The sequence below is a fragment of the Phyllostomus discolor genome, chromosome 12, assembly GCF_004126475.2.
Source record: "Phyllostomus discolor isolate MPI-MPIP mPhyDis1 chromosome 12, mPhyDis1.pri.v3, whole genome shotgun sequence".
Classification (NCBI taxonomy): Eukaryota; Metazoa; Chordata; class Mammalia; order Chiroptera; family Phyllostomidae; genus Phyllostomus; species Phyllostomus discolor.
In genome coordinates this window covers 64,132,111-64,156,464 of record NC_040914.2, presented here as the reverse complement: position 1 = coordinate 64,156,464, position 24,354 = coordinate 64,132,111, and the positions used below count along the sequence as shown (strand labels likewise).

The 24,354-nt window shown below is 43.5% G+C and overlaps 1 protein-coding gene across 11 annotated transcripts in view; it reads right to left on the bottom strand.

Annotated features, from left to right (window-relative positions):
* Positions 1-1,973: 1,973 nt before the first annotated feature.
* The window catches only part of ZNF821 (zinc finger protein 821), a 28,645-nt gene continuing 6,264 nt past the window's right edge, over positions 1,974-24,354 (bottom strand). Inside the window, exons 1-9 of one of the 11 annotated variants that reach the window (XM_028501770.2) lie at positions 19,617-19,938; positions 18,907-18,969; positions 17,667-17,754; positions 16,290-16,406; positions 8,494-8,619; positions 5,820-5,965; positions 5,042-5,146; positions 3,695-3,861; positions 1,974-2,912 (exon numbers count right to left, since the gene is read on the bottom strand). In XM_028501770.2, coding sequence (XP_028357571.1) covers positions 2,258-2,912; positions 3,695-3,861; positions 5,042-5,146; positions 5,820-5,965; positions 8,494-8,619; positions 16,290-16,329 — 1,239 coding nt within the window. In that variant the 5' untranslated portion in view covers positions 16,330-16,406; positions 17,667-17,754; positions 18,907-18,969; positions 19,617-19,938 and the 3' untranslated portion in view covers positions 1,974-2,257. The other 10 variants (XM_036012130.1, XM_036012138.1, XM_036012131.1 and 7 more) reach the window with 10 other exon arrangements.

Sequence of the window (24,354 nt, the reverse complement as noted above, 5' to 3'; positions counted from 1 at the left end):
GGCAGCAGGCAGACCCAGTGAGGTGGCGGATTGTGGAGGGGCGCAGCACACAAGGTGGCTGGTGGACCTGGCGGTCCCACGTTCACATGCAGATAAACTAGGTGAAACTAGGAGCAACACAGACCAGGGCCCCAATTCAGGGAAATAAAGCCTCACAACACCGATTGAAAACACCTGTGGGGGTTGAGGCACAGGGAGAGACTCCCAGCCTCACAGGAGAGTTCATTGGAGAGACTCACAGGGTCCTAGAACGTACACAAGCCCACCCACCCAGTAATAAGTGCCAGAAGGGCCCAATTTGCTTTTGGGAAGCGGGGGAAGTGACTGAAACCCAGCAGAGAGCAGAGCAAGCACCATTGTTCCCTCTCAGACCCCTCCCCCACGTACAGTGTCACAACACAGTGACTTGGTTGCCCCACCCTGGGCAACACCTAAGGCTCCGCCCCTCACTGCGTAACAGGCACATCAAGACAAAAAAAAAAAAAAAGGCCCAAATGAAAGAACAGATCAAAGCTCCAGAAAAAATACAACCAAGCAATGAAGAGAGCCAACCTATCAGATGCACAGTTGAAAACAATGGTAATCAGGATGCTCACAGAATTGGTTGAATTTGGTAGCAAATTAGATGAAAAAAAAAACGAAGGCTAGGCTAAGTGAAATAAAGGAAAATGTACAGGGAACCAATAGTGATGAGAAAGAAACTAGGACTCAATGGAGTGGACCAGAAGGAAGAAAGAAACATCCAATCAGAAAAGAATGAAGAAACAAGAATTCAAAAAAAATGAGGAGAGGCTTAGGAACCTCCAGGACATCTTTAAACGTTCCCACATCTGAATTATAGGGGTACCAGAAGGAAAAGAGGAAGAGCAACAAGTGGAAAAGATATTAGAACAAATAATAAAGGAAAACTTCCCCAATCTGGCACAGGAAATAGACTTCCAAGAAGTCCAGGAAGCTCAGAGAGTCCCAAAGAAGTTGGACCCAAGGAGGAACACACCAAGGCACATCATAATTACATTACCCAATGTTAAAGATAAGGAGAGAATCCTAGAAGCAGCAAGAGATAAGGGGACAGTCACCTACAAAGGAGTGCCCATAAGACTGTCAGCTGATTTCTCAAGAGACCTTACAGGCAAGAAGGGGCTGGAAAGAAGTATTCCAAGTCACGAAAGGCAAGGACCTACATCCAAGATTCTTCTAGCCAGCAAAGTTTTCATTTAGAATGGAAGGACAGATAAAGTACTTCTCAGATAAGGTCAAGTTAAAGGAGTTCCTCATCACCAAGCCCTTATTACATGAAATGTTAAAGGGACTTACCTAAGAAAAAGAAGATAAAAAACATGTATAGTAAAATGACAGAAAACTCACAATTATTAACAACCACACCTAAAACAAAAACAAAAACAAACTAAGCAAACAACTAGAACAGGAACAGAATTGCAAAAATGGAGATCACATGGAGGGTTATCAACAAGGGAGTGGGAGGGGGAGAGAAGGGGAAAAGGTACAGAGAATAAGCAGCATAGATGGTAGGTAGAAAATAGACAGGGGAGGGCAAGAATAGTATGGGAAATGTAGAAGCCAAAGAACTTATAATTATGACCCATGGACATGAACTAAAGGGGAGGAATGTGGGTGGGAGGGGGTGTGCAGGATGGAGGGGAGTGAAGGGGGGAAATGGGACACTGTAATAGCATAATCAATAAAATACACATTTAAAAAGTGCCAGTTATGAGGAAAGGCATCTACTGAGTTTGGAAAACGTAAGCTAGGTTTTAATAGCCCTTGGGTCTCATCAACTTGTAAAGACCTAGATACCTAAGGATCTTTGCTTGGAGAGCCTAAGTTGAGGTGCACCCTCCCTCTGAGAAGGACAACCCCTAGAAGTCACTGCCTGAAAACTCCCACCTGTGTCTCTCCCAGATCCCTTCTTGTGCTAGAATGAAATTGAGAGAAAAGCAGGAAAGGGCCACTAATGATAAAATTAATTTATTTGCGTGGGCCACCCTGGGGCCCCACAGTCCTACAACATGCCCTGCAGCAGTGGGCTGAGGAGTCCAGTTCTCTGGAGTGCCTGCTCCCTGGCTGGGTCCCTCCTGACCCCATCATCCTGCTCTGACATGCAAGGGGCGCACAGGTCCACCTGCAACAAACCTGGGCCTTCTTCTGGCAGCAAAGACATAGCCCTGTGGGTGGCTGCAGCACTGATCGGGTGGGCCTGGGTGAGCGGGAGGGCAGGCAGGAGGGTGTTTGTGGTTCAGTGTAGAGAGCTGCTGTTCTGCTCCTCGAAGGCCATCTTGCCCAGGAGCTGGCTGTCCAACTCCACCCCACTCACAGGTAGCTGGAAGAAGTTCATTTCAGCTGCTAAGGCTGCCATGGCAGAAGGGTCCTGGCCGAACTGAGCTCGCAACATCATGTCCATTTTCTCCAGCCTCCTCTTGAGCCTCTTGGCCTCGCGTTCCCGGATGAGCCGGGCCTGCCGCTTCTCCGGGGTTTCATTGGCCCGCTTGAGCCTCATGGCCTCCCGATCCCGCTGCAGCCGACGAGCACGCTGCTCATCTGTCTCCTGCATGCGCTGTAGGCGCTTGGCCTCACGGTCCCTCATGCGCCTTACCTCCCGCTCCTCGGGGGTCTCATTGTCGCGCCGGCTCTTCTTGGCTGTGCGCTCTCGTTCCAGCCGCTGCAGGCGTACTTCCAAAGGCTCATTTTGTCGACGAAGGGCCCACTTGCGCACACTGGGGGTCTGGGCTTCCAGTAGCTTTCGGTAGGCAGCGCAGTTGTTGCACACAAGCAGAATTCCAGCAGGGTACACTGGAGGACTAAAGGCAATGTCCTTCCCCTCAGCACTGGAGGGGCCCTCACTATGGGCTGGGGGTAGGGATTCCATATTAAGTACTTCAGGAAGTTTCTCGCTGGAAAGCAAAAATTTCGGATGGTTAGTGTCACCTCCTAGTAAGGCTCAGGTGTTCTGACTTACTCTTGTTCTACTAGGCCAGTTGCTCCAAGTTCACCACTAGTGGTCAGTTTGAGTGCTTGGGAGACCTCATTTTTTTCTTCGCCCCTGCTCTTCTTTGAGCTACAGTGTGTAGCAAGTTTTAAAGCCCACCTGGATTCAGAGACGGAACCAACAGCCACAGCAAGCCACTAGAAACCAAACGAGCTCTTACAATGAGCCCTTTTCATTCAAGCCAGAATGGTGGTGTCTGGTCAGAGCTGTGCAGGGCAGTCCTGCTGTGAAAGAGGGTAGTCCTGCCTTCAGGAGGTGCAGTCCACTGGCCCAGCCTCCTCCTGCCCTGGGCAACTCTACACTGTCCACCAGCAAACCAGACTAGGACACAGTCACAGGGTTCCAGTCTTCCTGAGACACAGCAGAGACTATGTCCTCACAGTAGGGCCCTCTCAGCACTCTGTAACTTCTTTCTCCATGCTTTATCGTGGATGTTCTCGGACTTCCCTACATCTCTTTCTTTCTAGATGAAAATATTATTCTGATAGGGAAGAGAAATGGGAATTGATTTTCCTTTGGGGATAGCTAATGGAATGGGCTCTACTGGCCTCATTATTTGTAGTTCCAAAGAGTCAAGAATCAGTTGCTTTTGCATTACCAATCTCTAGCCTTTACTTTGACTTGAGAAAGCAGAACCCACCTCCAATAATTTGTTCCCAACACCAGAGGGCCAGGTGCCTGGCTAACCTGTTGAATGTGGCATGGCTGGTGAAACGGGCTCCACACACAGCACAGTTAGACCTCTGGTCCTCCGAGTGGATTAAGAGGTGGCGACCCAATGACCCGGGGGAGCTCAGGGCCCGGCCACAGACAGGACACATGTAGCTCTTGGCGCTCACAACTGCTGCCGTGTGCTATAAAACAGAGGTTTAATCTGTCAACTCACACCACCCCAAGACAATCTACACCCACTCAGGAACTTCTTTCTGGGACATACCCCCTTTCCTTAGTCTCAGAAAACAAGGGACTTGTGACTATTCTCCCTGTTCAGCACCTGGGAAGGTAAAAGTCTCTCGTGTTAATGGGCTTTCAGAAGGTCCAGGACATTCAGAGCATTGCTCACATTTCATTAGTCTGACTTCTGACTACATTCTGGGCCACGTGGCCACACTGAGGCACAGTAGAGCTCCAGAGCCGTCTTCAGGGCCTGCTGGGAGTGCATGCTGAGGGTAACTTCTCTCTGACTGCTTGCCTCGCATTGTGCAGGGACAAGTCCACGGGAAGCGAGCAACGAGGGCCAGTCTAGAAGCTAACTGGGAAGACTGGTGTTCAGAAGGTATTTAAGTGTCCCACCTGTCCTTCAATCTTTTCAAAACAGTCTTTTCAAGAAACGCACCTCCTCATAAACTATCTATCTTTACTCTATAACCCAGGCTGCTATGAGTGCTGATGTCTTCTCAATACAGCTTCACAAGGCACAGGGGTTCTGCGACTGCATCAGGGGAAAAAGAACACAAAAGTCTGTCTTATTCTGATCCCCTAATTTATACTAACTTTCTCCAGTATTTCAGAAACGTTTATGTTAACTCATTTTTTCTTCTTTAAAACAAAGCCTTTGCCCTGGCTGGTGTAGCTCAGTGGATTGAGCACTGGCCTGAGAACCAAAGGGTCACAGGTTCAGTTCCCAGTCTGGGCAAATGCCTGGGTTGCAGGCCAGGTCCCCAGTAGGGGGCACACAAGAGGCAACCACACACTGATGTTTCTTTCCTCTCTTTCTTCTTTTCTTCCCCTCTGTCTAAAAAATAAATAAAGTCTTTAAAACAAAGCCCTCATTATTCACAGATGTTAGTTTCTATTCCACTATTTAAAATATGCATTAAGTAATTTAAAAAATAGTATTTAATTTGCATAGTATATCTGTCTGGGACCCCAGAAAATATTTACCCAAATATTCCACTTATTCTCCAAAATGCTCTAAGGACTGGGGTGGAGTCTTAACGACAGCAACAACCAAGGTTCCTCTGGGAGCTTGAGGCAAAGCTAAACCAGCTGCTGGCACTCGAGTTCCAGAGCACACAGCTCTCCACATCATACCTGGTACACGTGAGCAATCAGCTGCTCCCGACTCCCACAGTCTAGCTGGCAGAGGGGACACTGGCAGAGTCCAAGTAAAGGGTCTGAATTCAAGTTCTCTGTGACCTGCAATTCAATAAGTAGGCAATTCATGAAGACTGTTGACCAGTCTCTTCCCTTGCCTCTCCTTCTTTTTACAGGGTACCCTGCTATAAAAAAACACAACCTGATATCACATAGTATTCTTAGGTTTCCACATGGACCAAAGTAAAAACTAATAGAGGGATGGGAATTCAATTTGCACCCATCTTCATTTTCTCCCTGGCTTCCTGCCATGAGGGTTTAGGACTGCCCCAGAGACAGCTTAGCTATTTCCCCCACAAACTAAACTGTAGAGAGAGGATTAGGTTCCCTCCTGCCATGCTTCTTGCAGGAATCTTCAGGAAACAATTTAGTGAGGTAACACTTTGACTTAAATTTGCAAGCATACTCGAGTGCATGCCTCAGGAAGTCAGCTGATAGTTTTGCAAAGGTGGATATTCTGTCTGGAAAGAAGTGGGGAGCTTTAGAAAGGAGAGCTACACATGGGTATAGTGACACGTAGGTGGGAAAGGAAAGCTGGGTGCGTTAAGAACTGTGTGCCTGAGGCCTGCGTAACTGGTGCTATGAAGGACGAGAGGCTTCACAACGAAGGCCCAGGAGACTGCCCGAGGTGAGGCTGCTACACACGGCCGGGAGGCACCTGGGCCGGGTAGAAGAGTAAGGGGGTTTCTGGACTCAGGAGCCATTTGTCACTTGCCTCATGCTCTACCACTTCGTTCCCACCAAGAGGCTGTTCTGCATTTTCTAACTCTTTTTCCACTTTGACCACCCCTCCATCTTCCTCTGATGTGTGGGAAGAGACTTCATCTTGTGTGGTCTCCTCTTCGTCACCTTCACTGTCACCTGGAACACACAAACTGGTCACTTGTTCTGATTTTTGCACGAATACATCTTGAGCTGCTTCCCACCCTGGAGTTTGCAGCTATAATGGAAAACATTTTCAGATCTTCCATAACATAGTTTGAATCAGTGTTTAGTTGGGTTCAAATCATGTTAAGTGGAGGCCAGCTACAGGTGTTTTTTATAATGCCATATACACACTACGGAGAAAATCTGAGGCAAAACTGCATTGGAAAATGGTTATTGGGCCCTGTGCATCATCATAAAAATAATAGCTTCTTACACATGGTTCCCAAATATCTCATACTTCAAATCACACCTCCCATGTACCTCACACCATGCTCATTCCCACAACACACCACCTGCAATTTACCAACACTTCTCACTGATTTAACCTACTTTTCTCCAAAACCCCCTGCACAATTTCTCCATATCACATAAACTATTCTATTCTGATTTCCCCAATCTATCCTCTCCCAACAAACTCCAAGGCACACTTAAAGAAACAGCAACAAGTTTTTCTTTCCCCTAATCAGTAAGGGAGACAGCAGTAAATTAGGTTAAAGTGATGTCACTTTACAGGAAAAGGGCTGTTCAGTACAGTGGAAAAATCAGTGTAGCAAACAACCTCAGGCAGTTTGTAGCGGCATTTGACTCATTGTGTTATTACTCCGCTGGAAACTAAGCATTCTAGGCTAAATACATCTATTGTTTCTGTTGGTTCTTTGGATTAGCTGATGGATGACTGGCTGCTTTAAGTAGAGGGAACAGGTTCTTCTTTACTTTAGAATGAAATATAATTTATTGTGGCTACAGTAAGAATTGAGTGTTTTAGTTTAGGGGCAGGATGTAGCTGAGGGGAGGTCTGTGTGTGGCTAGGAGAACTTCAAGTTTTATTGGGAGCTGGTTTTCTACATTACTTCATATAAGAAAGGGAATTAAAAAAAAAATAAGAAAGAAAGAAACCCACCATAACAAAGGGAGTGCTTTCTGAAAGGAAAAAGAAGTGCTAGTACCTTGAAGACCACAAGAGGAAGCCAGGCCTAGGGAAGCTGCCAGACTCCAGCCCCTTCCCAACCCCACCTGCATCCTGGAGCCCTGGGTCGGACTGTGAGCAAGAGAGAAGCACAGGCCAGAGTTTTGCCAGTCCCTGCATCAGCAGTGGGACTCAGCTTTCCTAGCTAACAGTGTTTCTTGTCTTCCCTCTTCTGTCCCTTGAACAATTTCTAAATGCACCAGTATCTGGGCAAAACTGGTTATAGTCCCTTTCTTCCTAAGAAAGTCTAACTAAACCATCTGTTAGTAGCATATCTCTTAGATACCCCACTTGGTTGGTGTACCGGGTCTGGTATGGTATGTATGCCTTATTCCCCAGCCTGCCTCAGTCTGAATCCACCTCAGTAATGAAGGATTGGCACAGGTTAAATCATACCATATTTTCTCACCAGCTTATCTGCAATACTTGTAAACTTAGTCTAAGACAACATTGTATCAAACATATTTTTGTAATTTATAAAAAATCCAAGTACATATCTCTGCAAGAAAGACTTAAAAGAGAGTAAGCATGCTATCCAGAGGAGTGATGTATCTGCTCCGGAATGGAAACCAATCAGACTTTTGTAGACATTGCCATTCCCACCTGTTTCTCAAACTGGTGGCTCCCACAGGTTTTGTAAAAATATCTGGGTTCATTTTTCTCTACCTGAGTAATTAATTGCTAAGTTATTTTTTTTTCGCTAAATTATTAGTTTGAGTGGAAACTGTAGCTCCTAGAAGGTTGCAAAACTCTCTCCCTCTTCGTTCTTCCTCAACCCCCAATGTGGATAAAAATCTGAAATGTCTCTGATTTGACACTAATAATAACCAGTATTGGATGAGATTAGTAAAGTATGGAAATCATCATAGACACTAACACATCTCAAAGTGTATTCATTCAGGCAGGTCATGGAACAGGCGGTCCACAAGGCTCAACCGGCTACCAGCCACTGTCTTTTCCGTCTCTTAAACACAGGGATCTCCTTAGGACTCGGTGTGGGAAGGGAAGACTTGGTGTTAGCATTTTCTATGATGCATCATCTCATCAGTATGCAGTGTCTCTTGAATAACATGAAAACTAGGCCCTCAAGCAAAAGTGTCATTAATGCCACTCTTATATTTTATTAATTATGAATAAATGTATCCAAGGATGCAAGGATTTTTAAAATTTTCATTTGACCTGACTCAGGGGCGGTTTAGGTACTGATTACTCCTATGCCCCTGTCTATCACAATCATCACAAGCCTATCTGTGTATGGCACTGCGCCAAGTACAGCAGTCCATGAGTGAAAAGAAACACCAGACACCAAGCCTGTTCTCTCCCTGGGTAAGCATATGCCAATACACCTTAGCACACCTTTGGGAACACTAAGGATCCACAAGTCTCCTTCTTCATGTCTTCCTCCCAACCCCATGCACAATCCCCAGAGCGCACACACACTGAGATAATTCTTCTCCCATTGCCCTGAGTCATTACCAGAAGGTGCAGAACTCACTGCTACTGGAGTCCTGATCTCTTAGTTGTTGGATAGCTTGTCGCTGACTGCCAAGGTCTCCAGGAAAATCAGTTTTCATCATCGCCTGGCGGGCTTGCTCTTCTAGCCCAGCAAATACTTGATCCCCTGGTGGTCACAAGGAAAAATAGTCAGGCCACCAGCTGGGCAGCACATCCCCAGGCAAGCTGGTTGGAAAGTCAGACCATTCAAAGGCAGGAGACAGGCAGGTACCCTGTGGCGGAGTCATTCATCTCCAAGGCAGCTTGTTGCCTACAACTGTTTCTGGGTGCAGCTACTCTTCCTGGGCAGTAAGCCAGATGCTCCAGAAGGCATCATTTGCTTCCCTTCAATCCTCCTAATCCTGACTCATTTTCAAAAGGTGATCAATTCCTACTTTACGAATTTAGCTTCAGAATCTCAATTCCATTTATAACTTTCCATCAGAATGGGGGAGACAGTAGCAAGAAGCAAAGGGAGACATAAAGATAGGGCAACAAATCTGGGCACATTCTGTGCATCTTATTGTACTCCCATTATGCCCTGGATCAGTGTCTATCTCAGACTATTAAAGCAGAGCTTCAAGTAATCCATCCAGACAGCAGTATCTAATCCCATCTTTCACCTACTCTCCTAAGGCATGCTCTGGAGGTTCTTCCTTAACTACCTTTCTAAAGTCTATCAGAATTAGCCATAAGCAAATCCACGACTAGTTGAATAATGGATTAAAAGAAGGACAGGTAATCTATGAACCCGTTTCTGCTGAGGAACAAACTTCCTGAAACGTGTCCTTAGTCCAATGACCCAATGTGTGTTTTTTGTTTGTTTGTTTTTAAATGAACTCTGCCTGGGATCTGTGTGGTTACTGAAGAGTTAACATTTAAGTGCTCTTTTATTTCCAAGAGGCCAGGCATAAGGAGAACAGAGAATTGGGTTTCTTGAGGTTTCCATTATCTCAGTCAGAGTGGAAACTACAGTCCCCATTCTCCAGCCGCCATGAGAGAATAATAAAAAGCCCTAGTGAAATGTCTGGCAACAGACCAACAGTGCTTTCTTACTGAGGAGAGAAAGGGAAGTAAACAGGCTCAGGTTCCAAGGCAGGAGACAATGATGTAGGAGAAAGAAGAGGTCAGTTGGTCTGTACTACTGGTTCTTAGGCATTGAAAAATTGATGTGAATTAGGCTTCATGTGATCGCTTAGGCATTCGTTCAGCAAATATTCATTAAGTGTTAACTATATACAAAGTGTTGAACACTAATAATAGTATTTGGCACTTCCTAGCTCCAGACACTATGTGAAGTGCTTTATAGTTGTTACCTTACCTTAATTCTCTGTAAAATTGTACGTGGTAGGTATTACTATGCTCATTTTACTTAAGAGAAAACTAAGGTCTATGGTGGAAGTAAGTTTTCAAACCCAGGTCTACCCCAACTCTAATATCCATATTTTTAAACTGCTTTCTAGTAGAGATGTAAGGAGAAGGCTAGGCAGTTTATTGGTGGTTATGCTGTCTCTGTGAGAAGAGTGGCTCCGATCTTAGTGTTACTGCTACCTTCAGATCATGAGAAACTGGTCGACACAACTCAAATACCAAAATAATGTTCTTAGGGCCAGTATATGACAAAAGGAGCCATCATTTTGATGGTTCTGATACCATGTGGTAGTACCATGCCTGGGTTAGAGTTCAAATGTAATGCAAACACACAGCCCTGAAGGAATGGAAAAATAAGCTGCTTTAAGTCCATTTTCATAATATCCAAGATGACATGCTTGATACAAATTATTGCTAGAGATAGCAAAATATGAATTCTGTGTTATTGTGTCTTCTCTTCTTTATTTGCAGAAGTAAAATATTTAACTTCTCCATGTTGGTCCCACCGTAACCACACAGCCATGCCAACTGAAATGGTTACTGAATTCTTCTGGGTAGATGCATGTTTTCAGACCTGGTGACTACAGGCATACATGGCACTACGGAACAAGTTATGCACCAGCTTATAAATAATAATCAAGGGGTTGATCACTGTCACCAGTGATGCTGTCCAACGCTAAAGAAACCTAGCCAGAAACCAGCGAGGTTTATAGCATATTAAGAATATGTGAGATCTGCCCAGAAAGTATCCACCCATAATATTTGAAATATAGATATATATTGAAGATACAAGATACAAGAAATATTGTACACAGCACAATGACACCTCAGCCCCCTTTAAAGTAGGCACCTTGGGCCAGTATATGACAAAAGAATTGGGACCTCACACAGTTCTCCCAATCACCATCACCTGCCCCGTCATACTTTCCTGAATCTCACTGATGGGTCTGAAATCTCTTCCCTTTTAAAGGTGATTTTAGTTTTGGGAAAAGCCAGAAGTCACAGGGCACCAAATCTGGGCTGTAGGGGCTCAGTGACCTGCGTGATTTGATGTTTCACCAAAAAAACTCTGCATGAGACATAACGTATGAGCAGGCATGTTGTTGTGATGAAGCTACCAATCACCAACTGCCCATAACTGCGTCTTCCTGAATTATCTGAATAGCTTCCATGGAGGAATGTTCAAGCCTAACACAAAATCTGATGTAGATTTGTTGCTCTATACCCTCAGTCATTTTGAAATGTGACAGCCACACAGTACACATGCTCACTCAACGGTACCTACCGCCCCCACTGACTAGTACAATGAAGTCATCATTGTTCACACATGCACATTCCAGTCCATTCTCTAGGTTACATCAATTTCACGCAAACTGTTATCGTTATATTAACAATGGCTGGATTTTCTTCTGGACAGACCTTGTATACTTTCCCACTCCTCCTTATTAAGGAATCACCCATTGGATTAGTAAAAGGGTATCTAAAAGTGTATGTACCTTTAGATATCGGCTAGTAATTCAGTTTGGTCTCTATCAACTGGAGCTTAAATTTTATTTCTGTCTAAATGTTCTGTTTAAATATTTAAGCCTTCACAAAACAGAGAACAGTCTGTTCCATACAACTTCCCTATCCAGGACTTTTTGCTCACCTAAGCGATCTCACCTAGGACAGTTGGGATAAATTGATTCTGTCATTCCTTTTTGGCAGTTTGGAGAGAACTGTGATTTTATATTTTATTCTGTTCCTGACTTGAGAAAAAAGGCTAAGATAAACTTTATTCCTTGGGGCCACTCCTATTTTAAACATCAACCAGAGCAAACTATATAAAAATCAAGAAAAAAAAGACATGATTTTGGCAGAACTCATGGGAAAAGATATGTGAATGATCTCCCAGTAGTCATTCTTTACCTAATCCTGAAAGTCTAGCTGTCCAGAATTATCCTTTCACAAGCAGATGGTGATGCTTGCTAAAAGTATGTCATAATTAAGTATAATGTGATTCATAGAGATACTAGTGATTAAAGAAGTGTTATACAATCGCCTGCTTGTATAACATAGAATTGTTACTTCCTTCTATCTTGAGACTGTTGGAGTAGGTTAAAAAAATCCTCTAACTCTAGATATTAATGTAGGGCAACCATCTTCTCTAATGTGGGTATTTGTCTATTAATAGTTGAAAACGAGTCATCTAAGCTCCCGCAGTAGAAAAGCAAGGTGTCACCTCTCCTTTTTTTAATATGAAATCAAGATACTGTTTGATTGGCTAAGGTTTTTCAGACTAGATGAAAACAAGGCCATGCAAGTGAGTTTACAGAACAGAAAAGAAGCCTGGAATGAAAGTTAATGGAAAGACAAAGATTTTAAAATTCTCTTTCTTGAGTCCTTGGTGCAGTTAAATATAGGGGTGGCCAAAAGTAGGTTTACAGTTATTTGTATTGAAAAATAATACAATAGTTAATAAACTGTGTTTCACATACTCACAACTGTAAACCTATTTTGCATACCTCATAAATGCAGTTTCAGCTGAATGAAATTAAGTACAGCAGTGAAACATATGCTAACAGAGCAGATGTGAAATTCAGAAAAAATAAGCTAGTATTGGGAGAGAGGATTCCATTTCGAGCTAACAATCTCTGTAACCACCGGTGTCATCACATGTTGGGAACATAACCATTTACCTCACAGAGAAGTTCGCAGAATGAATGAGTATAAAACAAGTTGCACTTTTTAGAAGAGAAGAGACTACAAAGGCTTTTTTTCCTTCTTCTCTGCAAAAGCCAAAAAGCTTTCAATTTTAGTTGGAAGTTTTTAATATGTACGTTGCAATCTGAAAACAGAAACTCTTAAGAAAAAGTTTTCCTTTCCTTAGTGGTTTGCTTGGTATAAACACACCAAATGAGAGTGTTCAAGGCTCTCATTTTCAGCCTCTCCAGAAACAGCTGACAAAAACTTACACTCAGAAGGGTGAGATGAGAAAGAATGGAGAAAGGATCTAACAGATTTCAGCCCATTAGCAGTTTATCTGTGACTAACAATTCTGGGCTTTTCTTGCAAAAACTCTCAACAAGTCTATCAATGAACTGGGTAAAACACAAGAATCTGCCTGGATATTTCTGAGATACAGAGACAGTCCTGAGGAAAGCCAAGTAAATGTTGGAGCAGCCTGCCCTTTGGCCTCTAATGTGGATCGGATGAATGCTACCACACTACAGCAGTGGGATTCTTAATATATTCTTTTAGATGGGCTTTGAGCTTCAGGCCACATAATCTTCTTCCCAGAAGGCAGATCGAATGGAGCTCAGCCATTACTCAGCTCGAGTGCCGACTGGCTTTGATATTGAAGCAGAGCTTCTGCAGACTTTCCTGCCTCCCAGACCTTGAGTCCATTCCATTTACTTTAAATAGACGAGCAGCATTAAATTCAATATATTTGAATGGTTCGTTTCCACTGCAAGGGGATAGGATATGCAAGTGGCCAGAAGACTGAAATTACCAATTTCTACTTACCATTATTGTCATGGGCAATGAGAAGATGTCCTTTCAAAACAGGTAGGGCCCTGACTGATGTGGCTCAGTGGATTGAGCGCCAGCCTGTGAACCGAAAGGTCCCCAGTTCCATTTCCAGTCAGGGCACATCCCTGGGTGGCGGACCAGGCCCCCAGTTGGGGGCTTGCAAGAGGCAACAGATCCATGTGTGTCTCCCTCACACATTGAGATTTCTCTCCTTCCCTTTCTCCCTCCCTTCCCATCTCCCTAAAAATAAATACTTTTTTTTTTAAAGGTAGGATCAACTTCAGTCCCCAAATAGTAAATAAACAGAAGGTCCTTAGAGATCAGCAAATCCCACCATCTGTTCTTTGGTCAAGCCCACTATAGCACCTAAGAAGCCCTCACAGTTCCTGCCCAGATGTGTCGATGAAAACAGCCCCTCCTTTGGGCCTGCTTTTTAGTTGCAGCTGAACATTTCTGTTCACAGCCCTCTTCATGTCACTACCACAGAGTCCGCAAAGTCCCACCCACTCCACCACAATACAATGTTCCCTCGCTCTGGAAACTGCTTTTCTGCAGCTGTGGATGTGTGGTATTTTCTCTTTCTCCATGGCCTGGTTGTCCACCTGTTTGTCTGACTCTAATACCAGCTCAACCTGGTTTGACTGAAGATAGTGGGGGGAGATGCAGCTGATGGATACCTGTAGTGTGCCGTGTATAATGTGCACTTTTTTGCCCAAATTGTTGAGGGGAAAACAAGGATGTGCATTATATATGGAAATTACTACTAAAACGTGGGTACACATTATACACAGCAAAACACAGTATGTGCTACACGGACAAAGGCATACATACATCACACAACCCCCTAGCCTGACCACAATCACCATCATCCACCTTCACCTTTGCTCAAATCTAACCAGTCTCTCTGGACAAGTTTGTATAGGTAAATGCTCAGCTCCTATGATTGCCTTATTTATAAACCCAACATCTCGATGAAGAGTACCTTTCCTGCCCTGCCTCCTTAGGGGTCATATCTGTGTCTGTTATCAATCAATACACACTTTCAACCAGAGAGAAGACAATCCTCCGAAGCCACTGTGTTGGATTACCTATGCTAGAACACTTCATTTTCTTTCTTATCAATCCTCACATTCAGCCCCACTAAGTTTTACTGTTTAGCAGCAATTTCTAAAGCCTTCTTAAACCACTCACCTTTGTATTAAGCAGCCTTCCATACCCACCTAGAATACATTTCTAGGAGCACTCAACTTGTCCTGTCTTCTAAATGTTTTCAGGACATACGGAGGTTTGCTATCCTAATTACATTATCTACAAGATGTTCGAGTCCTCTTAATTCTTCAGCTCCTACTGTTTTCTCTCCTACTCTTGAAATTACCCAATAAGATAAGGTACACAAAGCCTGGCACACGGTATGTTTTTAAAGAAATTTTGATCCTCTTAATTCTAATCTCAAATGTAGGGTTTCTTTCCCCTTAAAAAAATATCTTTCAAATGTTATACCACTGAATTCTCTTCAAATGTTGCTATACTTTATTTGGTCAATCCTCCATAATAGGGAGCTGTTCGTCTCTTTTATAAACATTTGGGTGAGGATGCTCATCTCCCCAGGTCATAGGAAACTCATTATCTCAAATCTACATAGATATGTTAATTTTATAAGGTACTTTAAGGTACTGAAACACCCACTATAAACAGTGCTAGAGGCTGAGAGGGATAGCAGGAAATATACATGAGACTTGGTCTCTGCCTTCTTGGAAGTTTACAATCCAATTACCAAAATAAGACATACATCCAAAACTGTTGAGAAATAATGCAAGGCAATAGTGCATACCTGGTCTTCCTGTTACCAGTCTCTCCCTAACGTGATCCATCCCAAAATACTGCATTCTAAATGTCACTCCACTCTCCCTGCTTAAAAACTGTCAGTAGCTCCTTACAGTGTACAGAAGGAAGTTTGAGCCTGGCCTGGTCTTTAGGCCTCTACAATACAGGTTAAACATCTCCAGCCTCATGTCCTACGACTTATGGACAAATGCTTCATCCAAAGTCTCCTTGTCCCCTAAACATATCACATGTATCCCCACTTGTATCTTCACTCATATCTTTTTCCCTAACTGATTTTACCTCTCCCTTCCTTTTTTAAAAAGTCACTTTCTGCCCTGGCTGGCGTAGCTCAGTGGACTGAGTGCGGGCTGCGAACCAAGGTGTCGCAGGTTCAGTTCCCAGTCAGGGTACATGCCTGGTTTGCAGGCCATGACCCCCAGCAACTGCACATTGATGTTTCTTTCTCTCTCTTTCTCCCTCCCTTCCCTCTCTAAAAATAAATAAATAAATAAATAGTCTTTTTTAAAAAAAAAGTCACTTTCTACCATCTAAGACCCAGTTCAAGTTTGTGGTCCAGGGTCTCTTGCCATCAAACATTCCCTTGCTATCTCAGTCTACAAAGTTCTTTTCCTCCTCTTAACTTCTGTAGTACACACAGTCTGTAGCATCACTATTTGACACTTAGCATATACTATCACATATGTATTATATTGTGTGTGTGTGTATATATACATATATAATACACACACACACACACACATACACACTTTATCTGTTACTACATTATAGTCTTATATATCCTTATGTTATTTTACAGCCTGGGCATCTAGCACAAGTCTTTTCGCAGAGTAGATACCCTATAAATGTTTATTAATATGAATAATAAGGATGAATCGAATACATCTACTCCCAAGACAGTTCCTAACACCTTCTCCAGCAACCAAACACACTTTAAATCCATCATGTTCAACACCTTTAACACTTTTTTCTTCACAAATTAGTGTGAGCCTCTAACCTAAAATTCAGATTACTCTTCCATTCCAACCCTCAATGTTCCCAGATTTCAGAAGAAAAAGCCCCAATACTCACAGTGAACTTTATTTGGATTTGTCTGTTTCCGACGGGACATGTTTCCCTAATCCAAGAGCTCTGGCCTTTCCCAGTTTCACAACTGGATATCTTACTATCTCCTTGCAGGGTGTCGACCTATAATAAAAAGGATATTGTTAGCACATGTCATTTTGCCCAGGTATTATACAAAATTAATAAAAAATATTTTAAAAAATAGTTCTTAACCATATAAAACTCACCAGTTATAAATAATTGAACTAATTAAAGAAACAAATGAATACATCTATAGTATGACATCAAGGTCCCAAGAAGTTTAAGAGGGGACTCCTTCAAAGGATTTACAGAAGTCCACTCTAAATCTGTCTGTGGAATCCAGTTCAGTGATTGTGATCAAGATCACAGGATAGAAAAGGAAGCAAAAAACTCAGGCAACCAGCATTAGTAGTACTGTGAGCTCAAAGGAATAAGCCCCCTGATTGTAAAATGAAGCAAAAAAAGCTAAAGAGGGTAGCAGCTCACATGCCCACTGGAAGTCAAGCCCTGCAATATACACCAATGGGAGACTCCAGGTGTTTTTCACGAAGTTATCTCGCCTGGAGGTTAACAATGGCATCACATCACTGAGACAGGGAACATCTCCAAACACCACAGGAAACAGAGCCCCTCCCTAGTGAGGCAGGCACAGCGTTGGGCACTGTGGATGACAGGGCAATGAAGCAAATCAGACTTCCAATGTTGAAGAGGATCTCTCACCAGAAGAGCCAGGTGCCGCCCACATTCTTGAGTACTAATTCAGCACCCCAATGTGGAACATCAACCTGGCCCTGCTTGCATGCTCTAGGGCAGTGGTCAAAGTTAATAACTTCAGTGCCTCTTCTCAGTCCAGCCTCTATGTAGCAAAGAGATCAGTGGGAGAAATAGAAAAGCCCCCCAGATGAGAAGCGCTGCGGAGACATGCACCTGCTCCCCTGAAATAGGAGGGAGCAGATACTTAAGTCTGAAGTGTCCTGGTTAGTTATGACTTTCCCAGCAGTAAGTGTTGTTAGAGAGTCTGAAATGAATTAGTATTAGAAGCTGTGAAATTTTCTTTGAAAGATAAAATTAATAATCAGACACAGATTAAAAAAAGATTCTTTTTCCTACCAAAGACAAGAATATGGATCTGGTCACCCCTTAAGTTTTCTCTCAGTTCCTACCTTCTCAAATTGTATTTACAATGAATGAGCAAATAGAAAATTGTAGTTCATTGCTTTAAGAAGCATTATGGGAGGCTACTGCTAGCTATACTTTGCCCTCCATCCAGTTAGTGAAGACTCACCTCCTGTTATGCCAACTAATTCCTCTATGTAACTAGAAAGGACCTCAGACCTGTAATCAGATCCTGCCTCCCCTTACCAAAAGAAGAAAGAAACCGCAAATGGCAAAGACAGGCCTCCACAGGAAGTGGCAAAGGAAGCAGCTTTCAGGCAGTCTTCTATCATATCTGCATATCAAACACAGTTCTTTTTCAGACCTTTAATTAAAAAAAAAAACTCCAAATATACATAAAAATCAACTTTAACTATTTAGAAGGCTTAGTGCTCATGCTAATGATATGTGTTCTCTATTTTGAGTTTTGTATAGATCGTTTCTTTCTAACCAAGTAGTTACTTTATTAGTGGAAGCAGTGAATGAATATTACACTTCGGGTAACATACACTTTTCCTGTAAGTCTATGGAATTGCAAAGCGGAAAACTGAACAAAATGCAGGTTGTCTTTCATTTTTCTAAAATTTGCAGTTACACCTCTCTATTGTATAAGGAAAATATGAAATCTTAACTAATCTTTAAATTTCCTCTCCATGAGGATTAGAAATTGAAACTGTGAGATAAAGGTAATAAAGATTCTTCTGAAGGAAGGCCGAATAATTTCAGGCAGGCTCTATTCAGATCGTCTTGGTAAGACAACAGTTCAATACTAAAGCCACAAGTCGGAAACAGATGGGCATCTGCATATTTAAATTGGCTATGTCCACTGCATCTCACAATCCTCCTAGTGGCCAAATGGGGAACTGGCCAGATGGTACCCACTGGAACCTCACACCTGAGGGATTAAGGGAAAATTCTGCAAACACTCCCTCCCTGAGGGAGAAAGCCTGTAGGGTACAGGATTCTTGAAAATAAATAACTAGCATTGAAAGTACATTCTTGACCACACACAAGATCTCAGGGGTTAGACAACTGCTTTGTGGGCATTAAAAGCTAATAAAATTCATAGACACACAGCCCCAAATGTCACTCATACGATTTTACTTTTAACACTGCCTCAGTTCCCAAGCCCGAACCTGAACCTGAAACCAACACAAAAATGTAAATGGATAGCTGCCTGAACATCACCATCTTGAAGAAAACCAGGACGGGAAGAAAGGTGAACGGTGAGATTCAACTCTACAAGTGATTCTATTTAAAAAGGAAGGCAGCTTTGTCTGTCTTTAGAAAGAGGTTGAGTCCTTGGTGGAGGGGAGCAACCTTCCCCCTTAACACTGCCCCTGCTCTCCCACAAGTGTTAGGTTGCAGCTTCCAGGACACACCACAGACTTCAGCAAAGAAAAAACGAGTGAAATCGAAGCTTTCAGAAAAGAGGGTGCACTCCCACCTCCAGCTCTGGTGCGATTCCCACGGAGGAAAGTAAACTCGCCTGAATCCCAGTGATCGGTATCTGCCAAAAAGGAGCGGACAAGAAAGCTGGTCACGTAGTCGCCTCACTGTTCGCCCCGTTCCCACTTCAGTTTGGTCTGGAGCATGTGAATAATCAGTCGAGATGGTCCCTTTGGCTTCTTCAAGCATGAGCCAGGTAGATTCCCAGGAATTATCAGGCAAAAGCCAGTAAGCCAGTGGTTTTACGAGGCGGCTCAAATATACCCTCAGACAGCACAGCCTCCTCCAAAATCTAAATTTAGAAGTCTCGCTGCGAGACGGCAAGGGGCTGATACCCGGGTCTGCACTCCCACGCCCCTCCTCCCCCTCCCCCCCTCCTCCCCAGCCTGTCAGACGCCGGGGCGGCCGGCTGTTCTCCGCCAAGCCGGACCTGGGCCCACGCGGGGAGGGCCGCTGCGGGGACGCCCCTCCCGTGCCAAAGGGGAGAAAGAGGAACGGCTGGCCGGAGCGAGCTGGGTCCCGCCCCGTCTCGGGAAACCCGGGCAGGGGGTGGGTCGGAGCCTGGGCTGCCCCCAGGCCAGAACGAGCCCCCAGCCCCCTCCCCAGACACGGACAGACAAAAGACCCACAGCCAGTAACCCAGAGTGGGGCTTGAAGAGCCCCTGCATCCTCAGCCTGGCCCCGTAGGGCAGCTGGGGGTCTTTTTACCCGGCGCCTCCGCGCTCCGCGGCGCTCCGGGTCCCTGGGCCCCGCCTCCGGACAGACTGACCGCGGGACAATGGGCCCCAGGCTGCAGCTTGGGCCGGCCAGGCCGGGGCTCTCCGGGACTGCGCCCCGGCAGACGAAGTAAGGCTGCGGGCCCAGCCGATGGCGGTGAGCCGAGGGGCGGCACTGCAGTCGGACAAAGCCCACGGCAGGCAGACAGACAGACGGAGGGGGAAAAGATGGCGACGCGGGCGGCGGGAACGCGCTGCTCGCGCACCGGCAGCGAGTGAGGCGCGTGCATGAGCCTCTCCTCTCCCCCTCCCTCCTTCTCCAGTCCAGTCCCTCTCCCCGCTCCCCCGCGCAAGCCCGGTCTTGTGGGCGGGGCTTGAGGGGAGAGGGGTCTCGAGAGGCAGGACTTACCGGAGCATCCAATCCCAGGCGTTCGAGAGGGGCCTCGCCTGCATCCTCGTGCCCCACGGACCACCCAGCCTCGCACCCTCCTTGGTCCTTCTCTAGCCTTACAAACTCCTTAGCTCCCCTAACCCCTCCTGGACCTGTAAACTCCACCGTGACAGTCAGCCCAGATCCTGGTTTCCTACCCCACCTTCAAGTTTAGCCACAAAACCCACATCCCCCAACCACAGGTCCACCGCAGGCTCCCCAGCTCCTTAGCCCAACCTTACTCACCCCCTCAACCGAAACCCTCTTCCCTTGATTCCCCCACGCTTCACTGTTTCTTCGGCTCCCAAAGGGCCTTTGTGGGATGGGCTAGGTTCAGCTGTCAGAACTTCCGATGAGAAAAATCTTTAATTTTTTCTTTTAGACTTTTAAGTCTCCAACGTGATTCTCTGTAACAGTAGCTGCAGACCCAGGGGCAAAGAATTAATTTACAGCAGAGTAACTTGTGACACTTAAGGGACTTTTGGGACGATTGAGAGTGGTTAGACTTCCTAATAAAACACCTCCTTCTCCTATCATCGTCCCTTTCTATTTCTTCACTACTTTCCTTTCCTTCTCATTCTTCTTGTGGAATGCCTAAGCCTGCCTCTGACGTAGCTTACCTGGAGAAGTAGGGAATGCGGTGGGAAGAAGATCGAATCTGGTATTAGAAGACCCAGCTTTGAGTCCCACCCAGCTCTGTCACTGATGAGCCTGGTGGCTTTGGACAAGTCACTTCCCTATTCTGAACGTCTGCTTCCTGAGATGTAAAATGGATAATAATGTAAGAATTCCTTGTCTCTACTCTCATGAGTTGTTGGATTCAGTAAAATGAATATATGAAAAGCATTATGCAAATATTTCTTATGATTTTTGTCTCCATGAAGGCAGAGCTAATGAGGATGCTGACCCTTGCTTGTAAGCAATAAGTCCTGGTATTTTTGCATAAAGCGCTCTTGCAAAATGTCCTTCCCATAAATCTCCAATGAGATGATATCATTGTCTGTATCTTGTGTTTAATGTGAGACAATGGCTATATTAGATGATCTTGGTCCTTCACATTCTGTGGTAAAAAGTTTTCATTCATTCATTCATTCTGGCTTGATTATTTAGGTAGGAGTTATTATTATTATATTATTATTATTCTTTAACTTTGATTAAGGAAGCATTACAATTTCATTTAAAATTTTAATTCCTAGGGAGCCAAAAATGGAATATTTTCATCCAACCAGAAAATTTTTAGACAGATCTGTGTAAGAATGCAAGCTGGAATAAACACTGGCTTTTATATTTAACAGTAACTCTTGGTGAATTTAGACCAAGGAATACAAATACGGCTCTATGATGTCACTTTTAAAGCTGACTTAGTTGATATTTTCAACATGAAAGTAGCCAGCAGGTAAAGCATTAGGAGAAAGGCTCCAGTGAAATTTCTTGGGTTCATCATTAAGTTATTGTGTAAAGCTGGGCATCTCCTTCAGTTGCAAATAAAATGGGATCATAATAACACTATTCTTATAACCTTCCTGTGCTCTAAAAATGCCTCTGGGGTGTTGTGATTCAGGGTTATAATAAAATAAAGGAAAATTATAAAATAAGGAATCACTTCATTTTTCCTCTGCTCTTACCTAAACTTGTTCTGTATCTAAAAGACTTTTTTCATTAATCATGGATTTTTTCAGCTTCGGTTTTTTATTTCTACATACCCAATCCACTCATATGGTTATACTATTATTTTGCCACTTCAACTGTATTAACTTTCCCTTTAAATATTTTACTGATCCATTTTATATTTATTGGCTCCTACAATGACCTTGTTAGGGCTTTACATTATAATAGTATTTGTAGGATAATTTAAAGAACTTCATTTAAAAATTTATTTAAGATAGCCCTGGCTGGTGTAGCTCAGTGGATTGAGCATGGGCCTATAAACCAAAGAGTCACTGGGTCAATTCCCAGCCAGGGTGCATGCCTGGGTTGCAGGCCAGGTCCTCAGTAGAGTGTGCACAAGAGGCAACCGCACATTGATGTTTCTCTCCCTCTCTTTCTCCTCTTCCCCTCTCTCTGCAAATAAATAAATAAATAAATAAATAAATAAAATCTTAAATTATTTAAGATATAATTCATATACCATGAAATTCACTTTATTATTGTTTATGTTGTTACAGTTATCCCAATTTTCCCCTTCACCCCTCTCTACCCAGTCTTTCCCCAACTTCCACAGTAAATCCCCACACCCTTGTCCATGTCCATGGGTTCTTCATACATGTTTTTTGAATTCCTTCATCCTCTTTCAAATAGTCCCTATCTCCCTCCTCCCCTCTTTTCGCTGTCAGTCTACTTCATGATTCTATGGCTCTAGTTCTATTTCACTCATTATTTTGTTCCTTAGATTCCTCTTATTTTGTTCATAGGTGAGGTTATATGGTATTTATTTGTCTTTCACTGACTGACTTATTTCACTCAGCACAATAGTCACCAGTTCCATCCATGCTGTCACAAAAGATAGGAATTCCTTCTTTTTTTCTATTGCATGATATTTCATTGTGTAAATGTACCACAGCTTTTTAATCCACTCATCTACTGATGGGCTCTTAGGCTGTTTGCAATTCTTGGATATTTATTGTAAATGGCGTTGCTATGAACATGGGGTGCATAAGTTATTTTGAATTAGTGTTTTGGGATACTTAGGGTACATTCCCAGCAGTGGAATCACTGGTTCAAAAGGTAACTCCATTTTTAATTTTTTGGAGGAAATTCCATACTACTTTCTACAGTGGCTGCACCAGTCTGCAATCCCACCAACAATGCACTAGAAATTCACCCTTTGAAAGTGTATATAATGCAGTGTAATATATTCACAATGTTGTTCAACCTTACCAGCACCTAATTTTAAAATGTTTTCATCACCCCAAAAAGAAACCCCACATCCATTATCAGTCACGCCCCAATTCTTTCTTTCCCCAACCCCTGGCATCCACTAAACTAATCTATTTTCTGTCTCTAGGGAGTTGACTGTTCTGGCCACTTCACTTAAATGGAATCATCCAGTATGGTGCCTTTTTGTATCTGGCTCCTTTCATTTAGCATAATGTTTTTAATGATCACACACGTTGCAGCATGTGCCAGTATTTCATTCCTTTTTATGGCCAAATAATAGCATTCCATTGTATATATATAGACAGTACCACACTAAAAAAAATCCTCACCAGAAATGTTTATTCAATTGATTTTACTAAGAGAGGAAGGGGAAGCGGGGAGGGGGGAGGGGGAGAGAGAGAGAGAGAGAGAGAGAGAGAGAGATTGATTGCCTCTCTTATCAAACCAGGATCAAACCCAAATTCGAGGTATGTGCCCTGACTAGGAATTGAACCCACAACATCTTAGTGTACAAGAATACACTCCAACCAACTGAACCACCTGTCTAGGGCTATAGTACCACGTTTTACTTTCATATCATCAGTTGGTGGATATTTGTGTTGTTTTCACTTTTTGGCTCTTCTGAAAATGTTGCTGTGAACATTTGTGTATAATTTGTGTTTGAACATGTTTTCAATTCTCTCAGGAATGGAATTTTTTATTTTTAAATGTTTTATTGCTTATGCTTTTACAGTTGCCCCATTTTTTCCTCCCCTTTGTTCCCCTCTGCCCTGCACCCCATCTTCCACCAGCATTCCCCACCTTAGTTAATGTCCATGGGTCATACATATAAGTTCTTTGGCTTCTCCATTTCCCATACTATTCTTAACCTCTCCCTGTCTATTTTGTACCTACCATTTATACTTCTTATTCCCTGTACTTTTCCCCCATTCTCCCCCTACCTCTCCCTGCTGATAACCCTCCATGTGATCTCCATTTCTGTGGTTCTGTTCCTGTTCTAGTTGTTTGCTTAGTTTGTTTTTGTGTTGTTTTTTTAGGCTCACTTGTTGATAGTTGTGAGTTTGTTGTGACCTTACTGTTCCTAGTTCTGATCTTCTTTTTCCTAGATAAGTCCCTTTAACATTTCATATAATAAGGGCTTGGTGATGATGAACTCCTTTAAGTTGACCGTATCTGGGAAGCAATTTATCTGCCTTTCCATTTTAAATGATAGTTTTGCTGGATAGAGTAATCTTGGATGTAGGTACTTGCCTTTCAAGACTTTGAGTACTTCTTTCCAGCCCCTTCTTGCCTGCAAGGTTTCTTTTGAGAAGTCAGCTGATAATCTTATGGGAACTCCTTTGTAGGTAACTGTCTCCTTTTCTACTGCGTTTTTAAGATTCTTTCCTTATCTTTAACCTTGGGTAATGTAATTACGATGTAA